This window comes from Salvelinus namaycush, chromosome 19, assembly GCF_016432855.1.
Source record: "Salvelinus namaycush isolate Seneca chromosome 19, SaNama_1.0, whole genome shotgun sequence".
NCBI lineage: Eukaryota > Metazoa > Chordata > Actinopteri > Salmoniformes > Salmonidae > Salvelinus > Salvelinus namaycush.
This window is the reverse complement of record NC_052325.1, coordinates 22,851,409-22,869,951: the sequence shown is the minus strand read 5'-3', so window position 1 is coordinate 22,869,951 and position 18,543 is coordinate 22,851,409. Positions and strand designations below refer to the sequence as shown.

General features: G+C 47.0%; 1 protein-coding gene across 1 annotated transcript in view; it reads right to left on the bottom strand.

Annotated features, from left to right (window-relative positions):
• Positions 1-15,504, bottom strand: part of LOC120063938 (serine/threonine-protein phosphatase 6 regulatory ankyrin repeat subunit B-like) — a 57,186-nt gene extending 41,682 nt beyond the window's left edge. Inside the window, exons 1-4 of the mRNA XM_039014248.1 lie at positions 15,481-15,504; positions 8,333-8,416; positions 6,654-6,732; positions 6,209-6,279 (exon numbers count right to left, since the gene is read on the bottom strand). Coding sequence (XP_038870176.1) covers positions 6,209-6,279; positions 6,654-6,732; positions 8,333-8,416; positions 15,481-15,504 — 258 coding nt within the window. The remainder of the gene's footprint in view (positions 1-6,208; positions 6,280-6,653; positions 6,733-8,332; positions 8,417-15,480) is intronic.
• Between the last annotated feature and the right edge of the window lie 3,039 nt (positions 15,505-18,543).

Here is an 18,543-nt window from a genome sequence, read left to right as displayed (position 1 = left end):
AACCTCTGGTTTCCTGAGGTTCCTGATGATCTTCTTGGCCTTCTTGCGACATCTGGTGTTGTAGGTGTTCTGGAGGGCAGGCAGTGTGCACCCAATTGATGAGCTCGGCTGAGCGCACCATCCTCTCTAGCACCTTGTGGTCCGCGGCGGTGGAGTTGCCTTATCAGGCTGTGATGCAGTCTGACAGTATGCTCTCGATGGTACTCCTATAGAACACTAGAACACTATGAAGGCCCTCTGGGACAGGCCAAATTTCTTCAGCATACTTAGGTTGAAGAGTCGCTGACGTGCCTTCTTCACCATGGTGTTCGTGTGGTTTGATCATTTCAGCTTCTCGGTGATGTGCACACTGATAAACTTGACGTTTTTGACTCTCTCCACGGTGGCCCCGTTGATGAGGATGCCGGAGCGCCCAGCCTGGTTCCGCCTGAAGTCCCCAATCAGCTCCTTTATTTTGCTGACGTTGCGGGAGGGGTTGGTTCCCAATCAGAGGCAGCTGTCTATCGTTGTCTCTGATTGGGGATCATACTTAGGCAGCCTTCTTTCCACCTTTAGTTTGTGGGATCTTGTTTTTGTGTGGCTGCCTGTGAGCAGCCCAGAACTTTACGTTTCGTTTGTTTTTTAGTTTTTTCTGTGTTAATTTTTAATAAAGTAAGATGTACTACCACGCTGCACCTTGGTCCAATCCATCTCTAAACGAACGTGACATGTTTACCTGGCACCATGCCGTCAGAGTGCCTACCTCCTCCCTGTAGGCCGTCTTGTCATTGTTGGTAATCAGACCAACAACGATAATATGGCAGAATATAAACAGTGTAGTTATTCACTCCGCAAGGCAATCACACAAGCTAAACATCAGTATGGAGACAAAGTGGAGTCGTAATTCAACGGCTCAGACACGAGAAGAATATGGCAGGGAGTACAGGAAATCACGGACTACAAAAGGAAAACCAGCCACATCGCCGAGGCCGACGTCTTGCTTCCGGACAGGCTAAACACATTCTTTGAACGCTTTGAGGATAACACAGTGCCACCGACGCGGCCCGCTACTAAGGACTGTGGGCTCTCCTTCACTGTGGCCGATGTGAGTAAAACATTTAAACATGTTAACCCTCGCAAGGCTGCCAGCCCAGACGGCATCCCTAGCCGCATCCTCAGAGCATGCGCAGACCAGCTGGCCGGTGTGTTTAAGGGCATATTCAATCTCTCCCTATCCCAGTCTGCTGTCCCCACATGCATCAAGATGGCCACCAAGAACAGGGCTCCGGGCAGCCGAGCGGAAATGGAGGAAAACTCGCCTCCCTGCGGACCTGGCATCCTTTCACTCCCTCCTCTCTACATTTTCCTCTTCTGTCTCTGCTGCTAAAGCCACTTTCTACCACTCTAAATTCCAAGCATCTGCCTCTAACCCTAGGAAGCTCTTTGCCACCTTCTCCTCCCTCCTGAATCCTCCTCCCCCTCCCCCCCCTCCTCCCTCTCTGCAGATGACTTCGTCAACCATTTTGAAAAGAAGGTCGACGACATCCGATCCTCGTTTGCTAAGTCAAACGACACCGCTGGTTCTGCTCACACTGCCCTACCCTGTGCTCTGACCTCTTTCTCCCCTCTCTCTCCAGATGAAATCTCGCATCTTGTGACGGCCGGCCGCCCAACAACCTGCCCGCTTGACCCTATCCCCTCCTCTCTTCTCCAGACCATTTCCGGAGACCTTCTCCCTTACCTCACCTCGCTCATCAACTCATCCTTGACCGCTGGCTACGTCCCTTCCGTCTTCAAGAGAGCGAGAGTTGCACCCCTTCTGAAAAAACCTACACTCGATCCCTCCGATGTCAACAACTACAGACCAGTATCCCTTCTTTCTTTTCTCTCCAAAACTCTTGAACGTGCCGTCCTTGGCCAGCTCTCCTGCTATCTCTCTCAGAATGACCTTCTTGATCCAAATCAGTCAGGTTTCAAGACTAGTCATTCAACTGAGACTGCTCTTCTCTGTATCACGGAGGCGCTCCGCACTGCTAAAGCTAACTCTCTCTCCTCTGCTCTCATCCTTCTAGACCTATCGGCTGCCTTCGATACTGTGAACCATCAGATCCTCCTCTCCACCCTCTCCGAGTTGGGCATCTCCGGCGCGGCCCACGCTTGGATTGCGTCCTACCTGACAGGTCGCTCCTACCAGGTGGCGTGGCGAGAATCTGTCTCCTCACCACGCGCTCTCACCACTGGTGTCCCCCAGGGCTCTGTTCTAGGCCCTCTCCTATTCTCGCTATACACCAAGTCACTTGGCTCTGTCATAACCTCACATGGTCTCTTCTATCATTGCTATGCAGACGACACACAATTAATCTTCTCCTTTCCCCCTTCTGATGACCAGGTGGCGAATCGCATCTCTGCATGTCTGGCAGACATATCAGTGTGGATGACGGATCACCACCTCAAGCTGAACCTCGGCAAGACGGAGCTGCTCTTCCTCCCGGGGAAGGACTGCCCGTTCCATGATCTCGCCATCACGGTTGACAACTCCATTGTGTCCTCCTCCCAGAGCGCTAAGAACCTTGGCGTGATCCTGGACAACACCCTGTCGTTCTCAACTAACATCAAGGCGGTGGCCCGTTCCTGTAGGTTCATGCTCTACAACATCCGCAGAGTACGACCCTGCCTCACACAGGAAGCGGCGCAGGTCCTAATCCAGGCACTTGTCATCTCCCGTCTGGATTACTGCAACTCGCTGTTGGCTGGGCTTCCTGCCTGTGCCATTAAACCCCTACAACTCATCCAGAACGCCGCAGCCCGTCTGGTGTTCAACCTTCCCAAGTTCTCTCACGTCACCCCGCTCCTCCGCTCGCTCCACTGGCTTCCAGTTGAAGCTCGCATCCGCTACAAGACCATGGTGCTTGCCTACGGAGCTGTGAGGGGAACGGCACCTCAGTACCTTCAGGCTCTGATCAGGCCCTACACCCAAACAAGGGCACTGCGTTCATCCACCTCTGGCCTGCTCGCCTCCCTACCACTGAGGAAGTACAGTTCCCGCTCAGCCCAGTCAAAACTGTTCGCTGCTCTGGCACCCCAATGGTGGAACAAACTCCCTCACGACGCCAGGACAGCGGAGTCAATCACCACCTTCCGGAGACACCTGAAACCCCACCTCTTTAAGGAATACCTAGGATAGGATAAAGCAATCCTTCTGACCCCCCCCCCCCCCCTTAAAAGATTTAGATGCACTATTGTAAAGTGGCTGTTCCACTGGATGTCATAAGGTGAATGCACCAATTTGTAAGTCGCTCTGGATAAGAGCGTCTGCTAAATGACTTAAATGTAAATGTAAAATTGTTCCTGTACCCAAGAAGGCAAAGGTAACTGAACGAAATGACTATCTCCCCATAGCACTCACTTCTGTCATCATGAAGTGCTTTGAGAGAGGCTTGTTAAGGATCATATCACCTCGACCTTACCTGACACCCTAAACCCACTTCAATTTGCTTACCGCCCCAATAGATCCACAGACGATGCAATCGCCATCACTCTGCACACTGCTCTATCCCATCTGGACAAGAGGAATACCTATGTAAGAATGCTGTTTATTGACTATAGCTCAACATTGTAACTAACTGAGTCAGGTTTGTAGGCCTCCTTGCTCGCACACGCTTTTTCAGTTCTACCTACAAATGTTCTATAGGATTGAGGTCAGGACTTTGTGATGGCCACTCCAATACCTTGACTTTGTTGTCCTTAAGCCATTTTGCCACAATTTTGGAAGTATGCTTGGAGTCATTGTCCATTTGGAAGAACCATTTGCGACCAAGCTTTAACTTCCTGACTGATGTCTTGAGATGTTGCTTCAATATATCCACATAATTTTTCTTCCTCATGATGCCATCTATTTTGTGACGTGCACCAGTTCCTCCTGCAGCAAAGCACCCCCACAACATGATGCTGCCACCCCCGTGCTTCACGGTTGAGATGGTGTTCCTTGGCTTGGGATTGATTTGCACTTTTTGCACCAAAGTACATTCATCTCTAGGAGACAAGAGGGCACTATGATATTGAAGGTTGAGCTGTAGTCGATGAACAGCATCGTCACAAATGCATTCCTCTTGTCCAGGTGGGTGAGGGCTGTTTGCAGTGCAATGGCAATTGCGTCATCTGTGGATCTGTCAGGGCGGTAGGCAAATTGGGGAGAGTTGAGTGTGTCAGGGAGCGAGGAGGTGAATTGGAGAGGGTTGAGTGTGTCAGGGAGTGAGGAGGTGAATTGGAGAGGGTTGAGTGTGTCAGGGAGGAAGGAGGTGAATTGGAGAGGGTTGAGTGTGTCAGGGAGAGAGGAGGTGAATTGGAGAGGGTTGAGTGTGTCAGGGAGGGAGGGGGTGAATTGGAGAGGGTTGAGTGTGTCAGGGAGAGAGGAGAGAGGAGGTGAATTGGAGTGTGTGTGTCAGGGAGGGAGGAGGTAAATTGAAGACGGTTGAGTGTGTCAGGGAGGGAGGAGGTGAATTGGAGAGGGTTGAGTGTGTCAGGGAGGGAGGAGGTGAATTGGAGAGGGTTGAGTGTGTCTGGGAGGGAGGAGGTGAATTGGAGAGGGTTGAGTGTGTCAGGGAGGGAGGAGGTGAATTGGAGTGTGTGTGTCAGGGAGGAAGGAGGTGAATTGGAGAGGCTTGAGTGTGTCAGGGAGGAAGGAGATGAATTGGAGAGGGTTGAGTGTGTCAGGGAGGGAGGGGGTGAATTGGAGAGGGTTGAGTGTGTCAGGGAGAGAGGAGGTGAATTGGAGAGGGTTGAGTGTGTCAGGGAGGGAGGAGGTGATGTGGTCTTTGACTAGACTCTCGAAGCACTTCATCATGACGGAAGTGAGTGCTACTGGACGGTAGTCATTCAGTTCAGTTACTTTCCCTTTCTTGGGATGATAGTGGACATCTTGAAGCAGGTGGGGGTAGCGGTCTGAGCTAGAGGGAGATTGAAAATGAATGTCTTCCATTCAGTACGTCCTCCATGGAGACTGTAAGCACGTAGCCCACGTTGTCCCTGGGGCTCTCCTAGCCAGCTCCTCGCCAGCTCCTCTGCTCTCCTTGGCAGCTCCTCGGCAGCTCCTCTGCTCTCCTTGGCAGCTCCTCGGCAGCTAAACCATTCCAGGAAAATTAACCCCAAACAATAACAGAGCTGCCAGAACCCTCATTTACTCTGGTGTTTCCATTATTTTTGCCAGTTACCTTTACATACCTTTGTCAACAGAGAAGGACATATTCGACAACTAGAGACATTCAATAAACATATGCATTCATTTATAGACATATACCGAGATGCACATATTCAAAGTTCATACACAAGCACACACATGAGTGAGTGAGTCGATCCTAAGCTATCCTAGATTGAATCCAGGGGACTGACACAAGGTATTATGTTGGCTGTGTTGACAGATTGCTATGTCTCTGTTATGGGTCTGGTTTCTATGCTGTGTGCTACTGCTAATGCATTCCTAACTGACTGGCACACAGAGCAGAGTGGTGGACGATGGTCAGACTGGTGATTATAGCTAAGCGTGCTCTCCTCTCCGCTCATCTCCTCTCCACTCAGCTCTTCTCCTCTCCGCTCATCTCCTCTCCTCTCCGCTCAGCTCTTCTCCTCTCCGCTCAGCTCCTCTCCTCTCAGCTCCTCTCCTCTCAGCTCCTCTCCTCTCAGCTCCTCTCAGCTCCTCTCCGCTCCTCTCCTCTCAGCTCTTCTCCACTCCTCTCCTCTCAGCTCTTCTCCACTCAGCTCCTCTCCACTCCTCTCAGCTCCGCTCCTCTCCTCTCAGCTCTTCTCCTCTCAGCTCCTCTCCACTCTTCTCCTCTCCTTTCAGCTCCTCTCCTCTCAGCTCCTCTCCTCTCAGCTCTTCTCCTCTCCACTCAGCTCCTCTCCACTCAGCTCCTCTCCGCTTCTCTCCTCTCAGCTATTCTCCTCTCCTCTCAGCTCAGCTCCTCTCCACTTCTCTGCTCTCCTGTCCTGTCCTGTCATGTCATCTCCTCTCCTTTCCTCTCCTCTCCACCACAGATCCTGCTGTTCTTTTTAGGCTGTTTAGCTTCTTACCACCTGTGTCTCAGCATGGGTCCCTAAGAATGTGTCGCCATGCTGTTTGCTGCCTGTCACTGTGCATGTGTGTGTGTGTGTGTGTGTGTGTGTGTGTGTGTGTGTGTGTGTGTGTGTGTGTGTGTGTGTGTGTGTGTGCGCGTGCGTGTGTCCACTGACCCACCTCACTACAGGATGCCACCGCGCGGTGGAGAGGGGTGAGCCACATACTGTCTTTGGCGTTGACCCGCGCCCCTAGAGAGAGATAGAGAGGGATAGATAGATAGATAGATAGATAGATAGATAGATAGATAGATAGATAGATAGATAGATAGATAGATAGATAGATAGATAGATAGATAGATAGATAGATAGATAGATGCAGAAGAGAGAGCGGGAGAGAGAAAGAGAAAGGGCGAGAGACAGGGAGCGAGATGGAGAGAGAAAGAGAGAGGTCATCTGGCATTAGCAGGGAGGTAGTGAGAGTAAAAAGCCACATTGTCCAAGCAATCTGTGATAAAAGCTACTTTCTACTCCATCTATTTAAACTGCATTGTGCTATTATAGCTAAGGCTGTAAAGCTGGGGAATAGAGTGTGAGGAGAAAGATGGGGGGTGAGGTTGGTTTACCGGAGAGGATAAGAAGCTCAGTGATCTCTGCATCACCCAGGAAGGCTGCAGCATGGAGCGGGGTGCGCTTCTCTGCATCCTGACAGAGAGAGATGAAGAGATAGAGAGTTACAGGCAGCCTTCGTAGGATTAGGCTATATATTTGATATGCGTGTGTGCATCATCCAGGAGCACTGGTACTTTTCAATTTAAACCAACTGAAGTCAGATTATTTTAGGCAAGAGGCAACAGAGTTAGACAGAGTTATCATAAGAGCCCAACCCAACCCCACTGAACAAAAATATAAACGCAACATGTAAAGTGTTGGTCCCGTGTTTCATGAGCTGAAATAAAAGATCCCAGAAATGTTCCATACACACAAAAAGCTTATTTCTCTCCAATTTTGTGCACACATTTGTTTACATCCCTGTTAGTGAGCATTTCTCATTTGCCAAGACAATCCATTCACCTGACAGTTGTGGCATATCAAGAAGCTGATTAAACAGCATGATCATCCCGAGTGGCACAGAGGTCTAAGGCACTGCATCTCAGAGCTAGAGGCAGACACCCTGGTTCGATTCCAGGCTGTATCACAACCGGCCGTGTGCTGGGGGCAATAAAAGGAAACTCGAAATTGTGCAGTTTTGTCACACAACACAATGCCACAGATGTCTCAAGGGAGCGTGCAATTGACATGTTGACTGCAGGAATGTCCACCAGAGCTGTTGCCAGATAATTGAATGTTCATTTCTCTACCATAAACCACCTCCAACATCGTTTTAGAGAATTTGGCAGTAGATCCAACCGGCCTCACAACCGCAGACCATGTTTATGGCGTTGTGTGTGCAAGCGGTTTGCTGATGTCAACGTTGTGCCAGAGTGCCCCATTGTGGCTGTGGGGTTGTGTTATGGGCAGGCATAAGCTACGGACAGCGACCACAATTGCATTTTATCGATAGCAATTTAAATGCACAGAAATACCGTGATGAGATCCTAAGGCCCATTTTTTTTAAGGTATCTGTGACCAACATATCTGTATTCCCAGGCATGTGAAATCCATAGATTAGGGCCTAATGAATTTATTTGAATTGACTGATTTCCTCATATGAACTGTAACTCAGTAAAATCTTTGTTCAGTATACAATGGCGAGGGAAACACTGCCAGAGGCCATGGATAGGACAGTTAGCTTGGAGTGGACACAGAGCTGGCCAGGCAGAGAAGAGGATCTAACAGTCAGTATCCTATGGGATGAGCTAAGCCTATGGCTACTGTCTGTGTTACAGCGCTGTACCAAAACATCCATTGTCCCTGTGGCCACTTGCCAGTTAGCACACAAAACAACCCCTCAAATCCATCTGGCCCAGCCCTCCACTGACTCTCAAACAAAAAACACATCTAAACTGGACAAAGACAAAGTTTTCATTGTAGTGCTTCTTATAGCAGCCAACAGCCCATAGAAGAGACTAAACACCCAGGAAAGAGAATGAGGGTTGGGACCAGCCTATGTCCTGTCCTGCTGGAGCAGCTAACAAGATCCCTGTGCTGTTGTAAATAAACACCGGTTTGACCTTTTTCCCATACTGACCCCTGGCCCACACAGGAAGTGCACAGAGAGGAAATAGTAGGTCTGTTTTATTCAGCATTTCCTCTGCTCTGGAGCATGGAAGTATGGTGAATGGAACATGTCTGGTGGTCTTACCAGAGCGTTGATGTCTTCCGATTTGTAGATGAGCATGCGTATCTCCTCAGGGTCTCCATTGAAGATGGCCTGGACCAGAGGAGGCTGAGGATGAGACAGAGAAAAGAGGAAGGGTTCACTAACATTCACTAATCTTCCTCTACAGATCAAAGGTCGTTCTCTAAACCTCTATAAATCCAAGGTCGTTCCCTAATCCTCCTCTATAGATCCAAGGTCGTTCCCTAATCTTCCTCTATAGATCCAAGGTCGTTCCCTAATCCTCTTCTATAGATCCAAGGTCGTTCCCTAATCCTCCTCTATAGATCCAAGGTTGTTCCCTAATTCTCCTCTATAGATCCAAGGTTGTTCACTAATCCTCCTCTATAGATCCAAGGTCGTTCGCTAATCCTCCTCTATAGATCCAAGGTCGTTCCCTAATCCTCCTCTATAGATCCAAGGTCGTTCACTAATCCTCCTCTATAGATCCAAGGTCGTTCCCTAATCCTCCTCTATAGATCCAAGGTCGTTACTAATCCTCCTCTATAGATCCAAGGTCGTTCCCTAAACCTCTATAAATCCAAGGTCGTTCCCTAATCCTCCTCTATAGATCCAAGGTCGTTCCCTAATCCTCCTCTATAGATCCAAGGTCGTTCCCTAATCCTCTTCTATAGATCCAAGGTCGTTCCCTAATCCTCCTCTATAGATCCAAGGTCGTTCCCTACTCCTCCTCTATAGATCCAAGGTCGTTACTAATCCTCCTCTATAGATCCAAGGTCGTTACTAATCCTCCTCTATAGATCCAAGGTCGTTCCCTAATCCTCCTCTATATATCCAAGGTCGTTCCCTAATCCTCCTCTATAGATCCAAGGTCGTTCCCTAATCCTCCTCTATAGATCCAAGGTCGTTCCCTAATCCTCTTCTATAGATCCAAGGTCGTTCCCTAATCCTCCTCTATATATCCAAGGTCGTTCCCTAATCCTCCTCTATAGATCCAAGGTCGTTCCCTAATCCTCCTCTATAGATCCAAAGTCGTTCCCTAATCCTCCTCTATAGATCCAAGGTCGTTCCCTAATCCTCTTCTATAGATCCAAGGTTGTTCTCTAATCCTCCTCTATATATCCAAGGTCGTTCCCTAATCCTCCTCTACAGATCAAAGGCTGTTCCCTAATCCTCCGCTATAGATCCAAGGTCATTCCCTAATCCTCCTCTATAGATCCAAGGTCGTTCACTAATCCTTCTCTATATATCCAAGGTCGTTCCCTAATCCTCCTCTATAAATCCAAGGTAGTTCTCTAATCCTCCTCTATATATCCAAGGTCGTTCCCTAATCCTCCTCTATAGATCCAAGGTCGTTCCCTAATCCTCCTCTATAGATCCAAAGTCGTTCCCTAATCCTCCTCTATAGATCCAAGGTCGTTCCCTAATCCTCCTCTATAGATTCAAGGTTGTTCCCTAATCTTCCTCTATAGATCCAAGGTCGTTCCCTAATCCTCCTCTATAGATCCAAAGTCGTTCACTAATCCTCCTCTATAGATCCAAGGTCGTTCCCTAATCCTCCTCTATAGATCCAAGGTCGTTACTAATCCTCCTCTATAGATCCAAGGTCGTTCCCTAATCCTCCTCTACAGATCAAATGCTGTTCCCTAATCCTCCTCTATAAATCCAAGGACGTTCCCTAATCTTCCTCTATAGATCCAAGGTCGTTCCCTAATCCTCTTCTATAGATCCAAGGTCGTTCCCTAATCCTCCTCTATAGATCCAAAGTCGTTCCCTAATCCTCCTCTATAGATCCAAGGTCGTTCCCTAATCCTCCTCTATAGATTCAAGGTTGTTCCCTAATCCTCCTCTATAGATCCAAGGTCGTTTCCTAATCCTCCTCTATAGATCCAAAGTCGTTCACTAATCCTCCTCTATAGATCCAAGGTCGTTCCCTAATCCTCCTCTATAGATCCAAGGTCGTTCCCTAATCCTGCTCTATAGATCCAAAGTCGTTCCCTAATCCTCCTCTATAGAACCAAGGTTGTTCACTAATCCTCCTCTATAGATCCAAGGTCGTTCGCTAATCCTCCTCTATAGATCCAAGGTCGTTCCCTAATCCTCCTCTATAGATCCAAGGTCGTTCACTAATCCTCCTCTATAGATCCAAGGTCGTTCCCTAATCCTCCTCTATAGATCCAAGGTCGTTACTAATCCTCCTCTATAGATCCAAGGTCGTTCCCTAAACCTCTATAAATCCAAGGTCGTTCCCTAATCCTCCTCTATAGATCCAAGGTCGTTCCCTAATCCTCCTCTATAGATCCAAAGTCGTTCCCTAATCCTCCTCTATAGATCCAAGGTCGTTCCCTAATCCTCCTCTATAGATTCAAGGTTGTTCCCTAATCCTCCTCTATAGATCCAAGGTCGTTCCCTAATCCTCCTCTATAGATCCAAAGTCGTTCACTAATCCTCCTCTATAGATCCAAGGTCATTCCCTAATCCTCCTCTATAGATCCAAGGTCGTTACTAATCCTCCTCTATAGATCCAAGGTCGTTCCCTAATCCTCCTCTACAGATCAAATGCTGTTCCCTAACCCGCCTCTATAAATCCAAGGTCGTTCCCTAATCCTCCTCTATAGATCCAAGGTTGTTCTCTAATCCTCCTCTATATATCCAAGGTCGTTCCCTAATCCTCCTCTATAGAGCCAAGGCCGTTCCCTAATCCTCCTCTATAGATCCAAGGTCGTTCCCTAATCCTCCTCTATAGATCCAAGGTTGTTCCCTAATCCTCCTCTATAAATCCAAGGTCGTTCCCTAATCCTCTATAGATCCAAGGTCGTTCCCTAATCCTCCTCTATAGATCCAAGGTCGTTCCCTAATCCTCCTCTATAGATCCAAGGTCGTTCCCTAATCCTCCTCTATAGATCCAAAGTCGTTCCCTAATCCTCCTCTATAGATCCAAGGTCGTTCCCTAATCCTCCTCTATAGATTCAAGGTTGTTCCCTAATCCTCCTCTATAGATCCAAGGTCGTTCCCTAATCCTCCTCTATAGATCCAAAGTCGTTCACTAATCCTCCTCTATCGATCCAAGGTCGTTCCCTAATCCTCCTCTATAGATCCAAGGTCGTTACTAATCCTCCTCTATAGATCCAAGGTCGTTCCCTAATCCTCCTCTACAGATCAAATGCTGTTCCCTAATCCTCCTCTATAAATCCAAGGACGTTCCCTAATCTTCCTCTATAGATCCAAGGTCGTTCCCTAATCCTCTTCTATAGATCCAAGGTCGTTCCCTAATCCTCCTCTATAGATCCAAAGTCGTTCCCTAATCCTCCTCTATAGATCCAAGGTCGTTCCCTAATCCTCCTCTATAGATTCAAGGTTGTTCCCTAATCCTCCTCTATAGATCCAAGGTCGTTTCCTAATCCTCCTCTATAGATCCAAAGTCGTTCACTAATCCTCCTCTATAGATCCAAGGTCGTTCCCTAATCCTCCTCTATAGATCCAAGGTCGTTCCCTAATCCTCCTCTATAGATCCAAAGTCGTTCCCTAATCCTCCTCTATAGAACCAAGGTTGTTCACTAATCCTCCTCTATAGATCCAAGGTCGTTCGCTAATCCTCCTCTATAGATCCAAGGTCGTTCCCTAATCCTCCTCTATAGATCCAAGGTCGTTCACTAATCCTCCTCTATAGATCCAAGGTCGTTCCCTAATCCTCCTCTATAGATCCAAGGTCGTTACTAATCCTCCTCTATAGATCCAAGGTCGTTCCCTAAACCTCTATAAATCCAAGGTCGTTCCCTAATCCTCCTCTATAGATCCAAGGTCGTTCCCTAATCCTCCTCTATAGATCCAAAGTCGTTCCCTAATCCTCCTCTATAGATCCAAGGTCGTTCCCTAATCCTCCTCTATAGATTCAAGGTTGTTCCCTAATCCTCCTCTATAGATCCAAGGTCGTTCCCTAATCCTCCTCTATAGATCCAAAGTCGTTCACTAATCCTCCTCTATAGATCCAAGGTCATTCCCTAATCCTCCTCTATAGATCCAAGGTCGTTCCCTAATCCTCCTCTACAGATCCAAGGTCGTTCCCTAATCCTCCTCTACAGATCAAATGCTGTTCCCTAACCCGCCTCTATAAATCCAAGGTCGTTCCCTAATCCTCCTCTATAGATCCAAGGTTGTTCTCTAATCCTCCTCTATATATCCAAGGTCGTTCCCTAATCCTCCTCTATAGAGCCAAGGCCGTTCCCTAATCCTCCTCTATAGATCCAAGGTCGTTCCCTAATCCTCCTCTATAGATCCAAGGTTGTTCCCTAATCCTCCTCTATAGATCCAAGGTCGTTCCCTAATCCTCTATAGATCCAAGGTCGTTCCCTAATCCTCCTCTATAGATCCAAGGTCGTTCCCTAATCCTCCTCTATAGATCCAAGGTTGTTCCCTAATCCTCCTCTATAGATCCAAGGTCGTTCCCTAATCCTCCTCTATAGATCCAAGGTCGTTCCCTAATCCTCCTCTATATATCCAAGGTCGTTCTCTAATCCTCCTCTATATATCCAAGGTCATTCACTAATCCTCCTTTATTGATCCAAGGTCGTCCCTAATCCTCCTCTATAGATCCAAGGTCGTTCCCTAATCCTCCTCTATATATCCAAGGTCGTTCTCTAATCCTCCTCTATATATCCAAGGTCATTCACTAATCCTCCTTTATTGATCCAAGGTCGTCCCTAATCCTCCTCTATAGATCCAAGGTCGTTCCCTAATCCTCCTCTATATATCCAAGGTCGTTCTCTAATCCTCCTCTATATATCCAAGGTCATTCACTAATCCTCCTTTATTGATCCAAGGTCGTCCCTAATCCTCCTCTATAGATCCAAGGTCGTTCCCTAATCCTCCTCTATATATCCAAGGTCGTTCTCTAATCCTCCTCTATATATCCAAGGTCATTCACTAATCCTCCTTTATTGATCCAAGGTCGTCCCTAATCCTCCTCTATAGATCCAAGGTCGTTCCCTAATCCTCCTCTACAGATCCAAGGTCGTTCCCTAATCCTCCTCTATAGATCCAAGGTCGTTCACTAATCCTCCTCTATAGATCCAAGGTCGTTCCATAATCCTACATAATAGAACGATAAAGGAAACCTTCATTGCTCTCAGATGACATTGAAACGTCAGCACAAGTGGATATATGTCTCAAACACGAGCAGGGCTAATGCAAGTCTCCCTAAATACTGATCAAGCCTATCTTCAATACGTGTCTAAACAGTCACCCTGAAATAAATCTCAAGGTATCAGATTTATCAGCTGTGTGTGTGAACAAGGAAAAAGGAGGAAAGAGGGGAGAGGTCCTTCACATGGAATTAGAGCATTGCCAGCATGAGCAGCTGTGTGACCCTTCACTCTGTTCAAAAAAGCTGGAGAAGTGAGTGACTGTGAGTGAGACTCACTATGGGCCTACATGTGGTAAAGGCCTAGTGCTGTGGTTAAGACTGTTGTGGATTTAATAAAACAACTGTATGAGGTTATTTACACAGAAGGAAATAAAGTCCTTCAGCTCTACAAGGGAACAGCACAGCAGCATATAAACATTCATCTTAGTCTAGTGTAGTGAGTGAATGTCACGTTCGTTTGTATAGACGGACCAAGGCGCAGCGTATGTTGAGTTCCACATAATATTTAATAGTGAAACTTAGCAAAACAAACAATAAACAAACAAACAAAACAACAAACCGTAACAGAGGTGCTACATACACTTACTCAAAACATAAACAATATCCCATAACCCACAGGTGGAAAAAATGCTACTTAAGTATGATCCCCAATTAGAGACAATGTTAGCCAGCTGCCTCTAATTGGGAATCATACCAACACACCAACATAGAAAAAACAACCTAGAACCCCACATAGAAAATATAAACTAGACTAACCCCCCTAGTCACGCCCTGACCTACTCTACCATAGAAAATAAAGTCTTTCTATAGTCAGGACGTGACAGTGAAGTCACAGTGCTCTCTCCAGTCTCTCTCTCAGACCTAAATAAAGGTCCAGGACATCGCTGGCATGCAGCCACAAATTATCTTTGTCAATCAGTACTAGGCCTTAGATCAGCAGGGTCAGTCAGCTTTCTGAGAAACACACTGGACTGACTGACTGGATATGACATGAGGGTAGACAGGCCGACTATAATGAGTCTGGTCATGTCCATGTTCCAATACTTCTAAAATCGATCCTTCCACCCTTCCAGTTTTTGATTGGTGATAGCAATCACCTCACAGAAGGGAAGAAAGAAGGGCGCCTTGTAAAAGTATTTTAAAAGGACCTACCTAGCCTCAAGTCTTTGTGACAGACAAGGGGAGACATGGTTCTGAGAGCGAAACAGACTGGGGTCATGGTTAGAAGAGATACAGCTTTTGTCAAATTAATGTCAAAAGTTAACATTTTTGGCATTTCTAGCTAACCCTAACGCTTTCCTAACCTTAATCTAATTCTCTTTATCTGCTGCGTAAATTCTCCTAACCTGCTACGAAAAGTCAAATCTGACAAAAGCTGTATCCCAACAATGTCAAAACCACAGACTGGTCCCATATGGATGCTGTTTCTGGGTGCTGCCAAGCAGTGGCCCCTGACTATCACCATGTGATGATGACTGACAGGAAAATTGTTTCGACAACCTGTCAGTTACATACAACATAAAATTCAATGACAGAGAGGAAGGCAATTGAGTCAAAGCCCTGACTGACTCATCCCTGTGCACCACAGAGTCAGGCCAGAACATGTTGCTGCATCTGAACTTCCTGTCCCCCCTCCACCTTACCGCTTCACTTCCTGTTACATTCTGTCACCTTCTCAGAGTTTACACGCAGAGAGGAAACCTAGCTCAGACAACATTTTCAGTTCTGCTTGTGGGCCACACACAGACTCTGACTAATCCTACAATCTGCAAAAACCTGCACACAAAATGTGTAGGCCTTGATGAAACAGCGGGTGGAGAGCCAGAGGTGTGCAGGCCTTACAGCCTAACTACAACTAAACTACAGCCTAACTACAGCTTAACTACAGTCCCAGTTTTCCCATGAAGATCTAAACAGCCACAGTGGTCACTGCTGAAGGAGTAGTGATTTATGGGAACAGGGCTCTCCTCCACATAGATTGATCCAGAATGTTTTCCCTCCGTTTGCCACGAGCTGTTCTCTCCCTTACCATCAGCAGACGGTATCGGAGCATGAGGTCTGATAGAAACTGTCTCTGATCCTGTTAGTATCTAAAAGCCACTTGAACTGGACTGACCACCTGCTCGGATTTTCGGTCCCTTCCTGTATTATACTGATGCTAAAATGTTTATTCTATTCTACTGAGCCATTTACTTTATATTCATATTGATATATTTTATTATTTCTTATTGTTGTTGCATTGTCCAGAAGGAACCTGTAAGTAAGCATTTCATTGGATGGTGTATACCATGTGTATTCTGTACATACGACTAATAAAACCATACGACTAATAAAACCCTCCCCACACTACACCTCACCACACAACACTCCTTACCACCCCACCCCATACCACACCACCCCTCACCACACCACACCACACCACCCCTCACCACTCTTCACCACACAACACCTCACCACACCACCCGTCACCACACTACACCACAACACCCCTCACCACACCACTCTTCACCACACAACACCTCACCACCCGTCACCACCCGTCACCACCCCTCACCACACTACACCACAACACCCCACCACACCACCCGTCACCACACCACCCCACACCTCACCACCCCACCACACGTCACCACACCACCCCTCACCACACCCCACCACCCCTCACCACCCCACACCTCACCACACCACCCGTCACCACACCAACCCTCCCCACACCACACTACACCACAACACCCCTCACCACACCCCTCACCACACCACCCCACCCCTCACCACACCATACCACCCCTCCAGGCAAAACAAAAATGTCTAACACTGAGCCCATTGTTGCCACAGCACATTGCCCTCATGCTCCTCCCTCGCCCTGACTCCAACGGCCAATGAATGTTGTCAAAACGACCCCCTTGTCCAATAGAAGAGTGGCAGCCTCCTTGTCTACATTTAGAACATCATTAGGGTCAGCATCTTAAATAAACTAGTCCTGTCTAAAAAGGTCCCAATGGAACCAAGAGGGGTCGCCGGCATTTGACAAAACAAATGGATGTCTCTCTGTTTTGCCCTCATCCTACACAAACTTCCTGTATCTGATAAAAACTCTGTTTTCATTCTTTGAACTGCAAACAACACACATGCAATCATGTCACACACACACACACATTTCTTGGGCTGTGATTTTCCTTCCATAAGGATGTTGAATATAATAGCTGCATTGCTATTGGTGCCAGAGGGTACAGAGCAGATGTGAATCTCCGCCCCCACAGCACAGCTCCAAAATGAGAAGCTGCTGATGCCGATGATGTCCCACTATAAATTCAATGCAGAAATAAAACCATAGGGCGCATGACTGTGTTTTTCTCCTTCCCTTACTGTTGGTGGTGAGAGAGAAAATAGGTACAGTTGAAGTCGGAAGTTTACATACACCTTAGGTAAATACATTTCAACTCAGTTTTTCACAATTCCTGACATTTAATCCTAGTAAAAATTCCTAGGTCAGTTAGGATCACCACGTTATTTTAAGAATGTGAAATGTCAGAATAATAGTAGAGAGAATGATTTATTTCAGCTTTTATTTCTTGCATCACATTCCCAGTGGGTCAGAAGTTTACATACACTCAATTAGTATTTGGTAGAATTGCCTTTAAATTGTTGAACTTGGGTCAAACGTTTCGGGTAGCCTTCCACAAGCTTCCCAGAATAAGTTGGGTGAATTTTGGCCCATTCCTCCTGACAGAGCTGGTGTAACTGAGTCAGGTTTGAAGGCCTCCTTGCTCACACACGCTTTTTCAGTTCTGCCCACAAATTTTCTATGGGATTGAGGTCAGGGCTTTGTGATGGCCACTCCAATACCTTGACTTTGTTGTCCTTAAGCCATTTTGCCACAACTTTGGAAGTATGCTTGGGGTCATTGTTCATTTTGGAAGACCCATTTGCAACCAAGCTTGAACTTCCTGACTGGTCTTGAGATGTTGCTTCAATATATACATATAATATTCCCTCCACAAGTGCACCAGTCCCTCCTGCAGCAAAGCACCCCCACAACATGATGCTGCCACCCCCGTGCTTCACGGTTGGGATGGTGTTCTTCGGCTTGCAAGCCTCCCCCTTTTACCTCCAAACATAATGATGGTCATCATGGCCAAACAGTTATATTTTTTTTTCATCAGACCAGAGGACATTTCTCCAAAAAGTACGATCTTTGTCCCCATGTGCAGTTGCAAACCGGTCTGGCTTTTTTATGGCGGTTTTGGAGCAGTGGCTTCTTCCTTGCTGAGCGACCTTTCAGGTTATGTCGATATAGGACTTGTTTTCCTGTGGATATAGATACTTTTGTACCTGTTCCCTCCAGCATCTTCACAAGGTCATTTGCTGTTGTTCTGGGATTGATTTGCACTTTTCGCACCAAAGTACGTTCATCTCTAGGAGACAGAACGCGTCTCCTTGTCACGCCCGTTGTAAGGAGGAGACCAAGGTGCAGCGTGGTCAGCGTACATATTCCTTTTATTAAGAATGACGCCAACAAAAACAATAAACAATACAAAAACGACCGTGAAGCTTAAGGGCTATAGTGCCACAAACAAAGACAACTACCCACAACGAAAGGAGGGAAAAGGGCTACCTAAGTATGGTTCCCAATCAGAGACAACGATAGACAGCTGTCCCTGATTGAGAACCATACCCGGCCAAAACATAGAAACACAAAATCAGAAAACATAGAATGCCCACCCCAAATCACACCTTAACCAAACCAAATAGACATAAAAAGGCTCTCTAAGGTCAGGGCGTGACACTCCTTCCTGAGCGGTATGACGGCTGCGTGGTCCCATGGTGTTTATACTTGCGTACTATTGTTTGTACAGATGATCGTGGTACCTCCAGGCGATTGGAAATTGCTCCCAAGGATGAACCAGACTTGTGGAGGTCTACAATTTTTTTCTGAGGTCTTGGCTGATTTATTTTGATTTTCCCATGATGTCAAGCAAAGAGGCACTGAGTTTGAAGGTAGGCCTTGAAATACATCCACAGGTACACCAATTGACTCAAATGATGTCAATTAGCCTATCAGAAGCTTCTAAAGCCATGACATCATTTTCCA